Source organism: Manihot esculenta, chromosome 13, assembly GCF_001659605.2.
Source record: "Manihot esculenta cultivar AM560-2 chromosome 13, M.esculenta_v8, whole genome shotgun sequence".
Lineage (NCBI taxonomy): Eukaryota > Viridiplantae > Streptophyta > Magnoliopsida > Malpighiales > Euphorbiaceae > Manihot > Manihot esculenta.
Genome location: NC_035173.2, coordinates 3,162,036 through 3,170,926, shown reverse-complemented (window position 1 = coordinate 3,170,926; position 8,891 = coordinate 3,162,036). Strand labels below are relative to the sequence as shown.

Sequence of the window (8,891 nt, the reverse complement as noted above, 5' to 3'; positions counted from 1 at the left end):
ATGAATCAAGCTATGATGGGTAAATTATGTTGGCGGGCATTTATGAACCCATCTGACTTATGGATCTCATGTCTTCTTTGGAAATATAATAATGGTAGAATTTCTTGGAATCTTCGAGTACCTCCTAGTGCCTCTATGAATTGGAAGGCTTTATGCTGGGGCCTCCAATTAGTTTCTAGTGGTGTTTCTATTGACGTTCGTAGTGGTACTGATGTTAAGTTTTGGCAAGATGATTGGCTTTCGGTTGGACCTCTTTTCCGATTGGTTTCTGCTCCTATTGATCCTTTGGAATTAGAGGTGGTTGTGAGATATTATTGGATCCCTGGATATGGATGGGATTGGAATCGGTTGTCTTTATGGCTACCTGATTTCGTTTTAGCATTTTTACTCCCCATTTGCCTACATGATGATGCTAACTCAAGGGATGGAATAATATGGAGACATTCCATTAGTGGACAGTATTCAGTTAAAACGGGGTACTCTTTTCTAGTGGAGAAATGTGGTTTACCAGTTGCCTTACCATTATGGAAGCTTATTTGGAAAGCACCTGGCACGCAGAGGATGCGGGTTTTTCTATGGGAAGTTGCCCATGAGAAAATTATGGTCAATGTTCAGCGATTTCGGAGAGGATGGATTAATTCAGACTTGTGTATGAGCTGTGGTACTTAGTCTGAGTCGGTGCTACATGTTTTAAGAGATTGCAACTTTATTAAGAGTTGCTGGCTTAATTTATTACCTGCTAGTGAAGTCCAAACCTTTTTTGGCTTCGTTGATATCCGGGAATGGTTGTCTTGGTGTCTTAAAAGCTCTTTTTGTATTGGTGAGCTTCCTTGGCCTGTAGTTTTTATGGTTACAGTTTGGTGGGCATGGAAATTTCGCAATGAACGGTCCTTCAATCTTGGAGTCCAAAGATCAGTTTCTCGCCCACTAATCTTGGGCAAGGCTAAGGAAATATATCAAGCATGGAATGGTTATTTTCCTTCTTCTATTCAACGTCAATGTCGAGTGATTAGAGTGGCCTGGACACCAGCAGCTATAGGGTGGATTACAATCAACACAGATGGTAGTGTGCGTCAAAATTCAGGAGCTGCAACCTGTGCGGGTTCTTTTCGAGACAGTTTTGGTAAATGGCTACTTGGTTTTCGTTGTGTGTTGGGAGTTTGTGGTGTGGTTGAGGCAGAATTATGGGCCATATATCATGCTTTGAATGTGGCTTGGAGTAGGGAATGGCGGAAAATTGTTATTCAAACTGATTCTCAAATTGCTGTTCAGCTTCTTCAAGGTCAAGGCAGTGGTGTTTATAGACTGCAGTCTTTAGTTATTAATTGCAGAGCTCTTATCCGGCGGGAATGGGAGGTTAAGGTTGTGCAAATATATAGGGAAGCTAATATGGTAGCTGATTATCTTGCGAATAGTGCGCATGGTGGAGTTTTTGGTATGAGTCTTATTGATTTGCCTTCATCTAGTATTAAGCTCCTCTTGGATGCTGACTGTATGAATATTTTTCATGATCGTATAATAAATTAAAGAGTTCTATCCCTCCTTTTCAAAAAAAAAAAAAATATAAATTTATATAATAAAATTCAAATAAATAAAAAGAAAAATCGTCAAAACTTCCCCTTCAATAATAAAATGAATTGAAAGTTAATATTAAAAAGAATAATTCATAATCGCGAAATTTTATATTTATTAGTCAGTACTAATTATATTTTTAAAAAATTTAATAATTAAATCCATCTTTATATAATATAAAATTTGAATATAGAAATTAAAATATATTTTTTTATACAACTACGGTTAAATTTTAAACAATTCATTAAATTCGTTTCTTTTCTTTAATTTATTGATTTAAAATTTCACAATTAGGAATTGTTTTATATTATTCTCGTTTGGAACGGTGATGGTTTGATAATTGTTATTGGTAAAGTAGATGAATAATATGATTCCTCATTCATGTTTGGCATAAAAACAAAATAATTAAAAATAAATGATCATGATTTTTCAATTAATGGTGGCATCATGCATGATGACATGAATAGTGGTATTTAATTTAAATTATTTTTTTTTTGAAATATTATTTTTGGAATGCAATTGAATGAATTCCATCACCGAAGCTCATTGTTTTTCATTTGTTTCAAATTAATACTAATATTTTGCTTTAAAAATCGATTAATGGTTATTTAGCTCCCTTTATTTTATAAAAAAAAATATATTTTTATATTTTTTAATATTTAGACTTAATTAAAATATTTTTTAATTAAATAATAAATTAAATCATTTAAAAAATATTTTGATGACAAAAAATAAATTAAATATTTTTTTAAAAAATTATTCTCTTTATAAAAAATTATTTTCCTCTAAAAACTCTTTATATAAATTTATTAATATATTTTATTTTTAAATTAAAATTAAATAATAAAAAATAAATTATATTGCTAAAAATAATTTTTAAAATAATTTTTATAAAAAATATTTTTTAAATATAAATTATTTTCTGCAAATAAATGAAGTCTTAGACTCCATTTATTTAAAGAAAAATTATGATGAATTTAAATAACATATAATTTGTTTTAAATATATTAAGTCTAATGATTATGAATTCATTTGTATAGATCTTAGACTCCATTTATTTAAAGAAAAATTATGATGAATTTAAATAACATGTAATTTGTTTTAAATATATTAAGTCTAATGATTATGAATTCATTTGTATAGATCATTCATTTTTAAATTATATTTAATTTTATTTGATATTTATTATTTTTATTAATTATGCAAATATTTTATAATGTTGTTTTCATTTTTTCCTGCAACAAAGAAAAACAAGAGAGTTTGATTTTCTGCCAATTGAAACTTAACTGCAATCCTGTTGTACATATGTGTTAAGGATACATGAACTGATAATTAATACTCCATCAACCCTTGAAACTTCAAGAGAACTCGTCAAGGACATTAAACAACTTGTGCAACTGAGGAGATGCTTCAGCAGATGCAGTTCCATTTCTGTGACCTCCAATGAAGAGAAGTGGAATGGAAACAAAAACAGAGAACTTCTTCTGCATCCAATCAATCTACTCTAGTCACAGTTAAGGACAAAAAGTGCACAACCATGCATCTCTACTGCCATTGATATGTAACCTTTTACGACTCCGAAATCTTTTCCGCTCCAGACTTCTCTGCATTTACATGAAGTCTGGTTCCAGTTTTTTCCAGGAAATACCTTACCCATGTTTGATATCTTTGCGGATATTACTGTCCTCTCTGGATTCAGATTGAAAAAGGCAAGATATATCTCTCCTGAATAAACAAGAAAAGTAAGAGATCACTGTTACATTGAGAAGTAAAAGAACAAAATATGTTCAAGATAACTGGAGTCGTGTCTATTTTATCAGTCCCGAGTATGGTGAGAAGCAACCAAGTGGCACACATATCAGAAAATGAGAAAGATTACTCTCTTTAAATGAAGCAGGAAACTACATAAAATAAACATCTAAGCCCCTAAAAGGTGATGAATGATTGTACAAGTGCAAGAACACAGATTATGAGAAGACTATATGTCACTATAATTCCAACAAATAGAAAAAATAGAAGATATATGCCATCTGTCTATTATAACATTACTGAAACAGTACTTCGCGTCTTCAACAAACATTTTTCAGATCAGTTAATCTAATTCATTCTGCTTGACAGTTTCAGAGTACCCCAGTAACAAGTGCATATTTGAAGCCAAATGGAAACAAACCTTTCCTTCCAGCTGCAACCCAAGACCGAGCTCCACCGGGAATGGTTTTAGCTGCATTTCACAATGTATTCACAAATTATGGTGAAATTGGCCTCATTGAATATGCAGAATATCAGATTCAATTCCAATTTACCTCGAACTGAATTGACCTTAGCACAGAGTCCAGAGTAATTGCTCACAAGGGCCCCATTATATTTCAACTCCCACATCTGTTAAAAGTTACAAGTTACATTTCAAGTTTCATTCATATCCCCTGGTTTCAAAAGATGTCAAATCCAATAACAAAAAGAAATCAAATTCACAGCACTTGTCATTCAAATAGAAATAGGAAGAATGGGACCACATATAACTCAAGCATTTCCACAAACCACTGGCTGTAATTATGAATTTTCAGCTGGAACTTTCAATCATGAGTTTTCAGTTTTCTGCTTTAACAACTCCATAATCATTTAAATCTTAATTATTTGAGAAGAGAGTGCCAATTGCCTTATTTCTTTCCTTTTTTCCAAAGGAAGTGTTGTGCCCCCATCTCTTCTGCATCGGTTTGAGAAATAAATTAAAAATAGTACCTGGTTGGCGTCCCATCTGCAGGGTGAAAATGAACGGCTCTTCAATTCCTTTGAAGTGAGCTTCTGTCTTGCAGAAGCATCCAAGCAAAACTCCAGTCCATCACTTGCAAATGAATGGAGTTTCCTTTGCCCATAAATAATTCCTTGGTCCCTACATGGTCGTTCATATTGTCAAAAGAAGTGGAAGTAACCATTTATGATTTGAACAACTTAAGTAGGAAAGGTAAAGAGTCGCTACAAATCCAGAAGAGGCTTTCTCTTGTATAGGCATACAGGTCCATGGCTTCCCAAATTCTCCATCCAGCAGATCTGTTCCATATCTTGGTCAAGAGCTTCAATTGACCAACCATTTACGCTGGGATCTTTGCAGCTATTGAGACCCAAAACATGTCCACTTGATGTACTCACTTCCTTTGGAAATCTTTTTGATCGGCGTGTGGGAGTCTTTGTATTAGAAACCTTTCTTCTAGTAACATAAGGAAACTGCAATGCAACATAATGATACATCAAAATATTATTTTTTGAAGATTAACATTCCAAAATCATTAAAGAATATAAGTTTACATACCTCCCTATTGTTAGAGCTAAAATAATTTATCTCTAGAATAGTAGGATTAGTGATCAAATTGTAAGTGGTGTCATCAAGCCTTCTAACATCTCCTCCAAACATGAGAGGAGACTTGGCCATTGCCCACAAAGTCATCTGTGAAGAGAAAATAAATTAACAAAGAAACTCATTTATTAAGTACTATTGAGTGATTTGCATACTGTTACATGTCCATACCTGAGTTTTCTGCTCATCTATGTTAAGGTTACATGTTCTATGCGGACCTTGGTTAGAACCTAGAAAAGACAAAAGACAAATGAAATTATGTAAGGATCTTCAACTCTGCCAGTAAAATTCTTAAGCTCCTCAAGATAATTATGAACGCTTTGAAACTTAAATGGTAAAGCTTGACACAGCATTAAAGGCTTCATGGTTCAGAGACAAAACAAATTTTTTTCCACTTCTTATTAAATAGAATATATGTGTTAACTTTGTCCCAGGATAGTTTGATCACTACTCATTTTATATGCCATTTTTCTCCCAAACTAACAGCAGGCACTTATTAGTAACTTGATTTATGTGATAGTGCCCTGCATTGCAAACATTATTTTGTTGCATCCTTTTCAGAACAAAACTTACTCAAGAGGATAAAATGAAAGAGAACAACAATATGTGAATTTTCATCACCTGGGTCAGTAAGCCATCCCAAGGGTAGCATATCCAAGTCAGGCCACGACTTCCCCAGTAGACCCTTGGCACCAATCATACTAGCAGCAGAGAAGTCTCTGAAGCATAAGAGCAATATTGCATCAAAATAAAGGAAGAAAAAGAAAAGCACCAAATAGACAGGAAGCAAAGATGAATATCCAATTCAAGCTCTAAGCTCTCAATCCCCATAGAAAGGCTAATCCACCTTGAAATATCAAAATGGGCTGCTACATCTCCCCATGTATCCCAGTCATCCCCTGTAATCCTGTACATGTTGACTAACCCATTTACATCTTTGGCCATGGCTGGTGTCACACTGGTTCCAGGAGACAGAGAATATAGAATGGGGCGATCAAGCCTTTTCAGAACCTGAACAAAATCTTAAAACATCATCTCTGTTCACAAAAGAAAAGCAAATTTTCTAACCAAAAGATCTGTCTACCTCTGAAACAAATGTTATCTCTTCTAAATCCATGTCATCGCCAAATACACAATCATGCTTCACTGCAAACAAACAGAAGAAAGAGCAAAAAAAATAGAAATATTGAATTGTTGCCAAAGTTATCCTGTAAAATTCTTCAGATACGACTCATATATCGTGCTATAAATTGTGGGACTACATGATTCAAGTCAATAGTTGGAGTTTTGGTTCAAATCAAGACTGCAAATGACCAAATTATGTTGAACAGTTCAAAGCTCCACTCAGAAAAAAAATGCATTTACTTTTGTTTTCTAATGCTAATGAACATTTTACACTTGCTTAACCAACAAGACAAACCTGAACAAGGGTCATGAACAGTTTGAAGTAATTTATAGTTGGTATCTTAGCTCGTATGAATACAAATTTAGTTTAGCCATACTTACTTTCTTTGATCAAATAATATTTAAAACATATAAAAAGGTATTTCATTTAGAGAAAGAAGTTTATTTTATTAAGCTTCATGAAAAGTTACACAAGGTTATGAGTAGATCTTTAATTTTAGGCTCTCTGACTTCTAGTTCTTTGCTGAGTTAAGAGCTTGCAACAAATTTGAGCTAGCCTGTGAACTGAGATCAAACTCAGCTCAAGCTACTTTGAGAGATTTAAAATGAGCTTGTTAGAGTTCAAAAGCTAGATGGAACCTTATACATACCAAGTTTAAAAAGGCCAAAATTCAACTTGGCTTGGCTTATTTGCAACACAATTTTGAATGTCGCTCTTGATTCTGTTCAGGGTTACATTCACAGAGAGGTAATCCTTACATTTTGTGTATAGACGGTAATTACTCCTTACTTAAAACAGGAAGAATGGATTAACCAGACTGGAACATTGCATTATCGAAGTCTACCATTGTTGAAAACACAAGCAGTGCAAGTTTATCTAGTCCTCTAATGAAATCTGAAAGGACACTGATAGACACCCACTTTTCAGAATGTGTTGGCTAAATAAAACTAGACCTCAGTTAATTATCACTTACCCAAATCTACACCCCACTCAGCATACTGTTCATAAAGTGACCTCAAGAAAGCTCTTCCTGCTTCTAACTTAGTATTTACACTCATGAATCCATTTTGCATCCATGCACAAGCTCTCTCCTTGATCCCTATGTCTCGGGCCCGCCATTGTCGTCCAAAATCTTCATAAGCATTTCCCTAGTTAAAAGTGAAAGTATATGCTCAATAATTAATTGTAGAATACCAACAGATGAGATTGTTAAGCTTAAGTCTTAGATGGCACTTTTTGCTTGGGTATTCTATTTTTGACATTGAAAAAAAAAGGTTTAAGGGATTTATGATGGTGATAAATAAATAGCGACTAATACCTTGACAGAATTCAGGATAGGAGTATTCGCATTGTATGCTTGTGTACTTATTCCTCTCATAACATGAATCCCGAACTTCAAGCCCATGCTGTGTACTTTCTTTGCTACTTCAGTGAATCCTTTCCCACCTCTGGAAGAAGGCCACCTCTCCGGATCAGGCATCATCCTTCCCCATTGATCAATTACATCAAACCCAAGTGAATCCACGTAAGCACCAGGCACCTTTCTCCTATACCAAAGGTAGTCTACCACAACATACTGCACAAGAGTAAAAATTAAAAGACATGAAACAAATTACACTGTGCTCACAAGAACTTTTCTATTTTCATTCTTATTGAAACAGCAATACAGAAGTTAAATCTTAGTCATCAGCAATGCTTATACCTCATATCCATGAGCTTTAAGACGCTGGGAAATTATTTCAGCATTTTGCAAGAACTCTTCTTCAGAAATAGTCCAGCAAAAAGAATCATAAGAGTTCCAACCTCTGGGTGGGAAGCTTGCACGCTCTATCTCAGATGACACCCTGAAACGAATCTTATTTTCATATGCATTGAGAATTGACAGAATGAAGTATCATTCAATTCAGTGTAACCCATGCCATGCTCCTAGTTTGTAATGTCTTGCAATAATTTGGGATTGCAAAAAAAAAAAAAGGACTAGATAGATGCCTCGATTATAAAAAGAGCTAGTGAAATTAGATTATAAAAAGAGCTAGTGAAATTAGTAACCTTACAAAAAATTTCCCGACAAACAAAAAACAAGAGAAGGGAAGCAACAAAATATCTAGCAACAAGCTGCGGCATAAACATTCTAGTCCCAAGAAATTATTTAAGGTTCTGGGTTTCTCACGAATTTCAACATAGCCATTAAATCTAAGATAAATTATAGCATACTAAACAAAATCCAGCTATCCAATTAGTAACTACTTACATCTTCAACACCCAGAATTAACAAATAACAATGCTAGTATCAATGGGAAAGAAATCAGATACAGGAAAAGAGAAGAACCTGTGGAGAGAAAAGGCCAAGAAGAAGAGAAACAGAGAGATAAAGAAGCAGATCTTCATGGTTTCCAATTCACTTCCCTCCTGCTCAACGAAAGTGAGACTATATAGTAGAATACTCCAGTATTGAGCTATCAATCAATGAAAAGAGAATGATAATGAGTAGAAGCACGGATGAGGATAAATGGGTAATTAAAAAGAAGACAATCTTTGCATTTTATTTAATGTAATGGTGAACGGTGGAGAACTTAACGTGTTGGAATCCTCTGTTTAGTCGTTTTCAGGTTTTTTACTCTGTTTTTCTTTTTCCCGGTAAAATATATATATTTTCTCGCTCCACTCGGTGTTCGGGAAAATACAAGAAAGGAAGCAGCAAAAAAAGGAAGCCATAATTGCTGGTTTTCTTTTTTTAACCTTCAATTTTTCTGAAGGATTAAATAGGTTAATCTTTATCTTTTTAATTAAATAAATTTACATTTTATTTAAGTTTTGATAAGCTTAATCTTGATAAAGAAT

General features: G+C 33.8%; 1 protein-coding gene across 2 annotated transcripts; it reads right to left on the bottom strand.

The window, feature by feature from the left end:
• Positions 1–2,781: 2,781 nt before the first annotated feature.
• Positions 2,782–8,666, bottom strand: LOC110630146 (alpha-galactosidase). 2 transcript variants are annotated; one of them, XM_021777480.2, is made up of 14 exons: positions 8,380–8,666; positions 7,753–7,894; positions 7,369–7,626; positions 7,024–7,198; positions 6,009–6,070; positions 5,772–5,935; positions 5,546–5,643; positions 5,096–5,154; positions 4,880–5,014; positions 4,550–4,794; positions 4,312–4,462; positions 3,876–3,951; positions 3,743–3,793; positions 2,782–3,297 (listed from the first exon to the last, which is right to left on the bottom strand). In XM_021777480.2, the coding sequence occupies exons 1-14, from the start codon at positions 8,436–8,438 to the stop codon at positions 3,077–3,079; spliced, it is 1,896 nt and encodes a 631-aa protein (XP_021633172.1). In that variant the 5' UTR covers positions 8,439–8,666; the 3' UTR covers positions 2,782–3,076. The 2 variants fall into 2 exon arrangements, with proteins under 2 accessions (XP_021633172.1, XP_021633173.1); XM_021777481.2 differs by lacking the exons at positions 2,782–3,297; positions 3,743–3,793 and having other exon boundaries at positions 3,876–3,995.
• Positions 8,667–8,891: the final 225 nt, after the last annotated feature.

Coding starts and splice junctions, on each gene's coding strand:
- LOC110630146 (XM_021777480.2), bottom strand. CDS start 8,438: ATGAAGATCTGCTTCTTTATCTCTCTGTTTCTCTTCTTCTTGGCCTTT. Junction 5,155..5,545: donor GGGATGGCTTACTGACCCAG/GTGATGAAAATT, acceptor TGTCTTTTCTAG/GTTCTAACCAAGGTCCGCAT. Junction 5,015..5,095: donor TAGATGAGCAGAAAACTCAG/GTATGGACATGT, acceptor TTCTCTTCACAG/ATGACTTTGTGGGCAATGGC.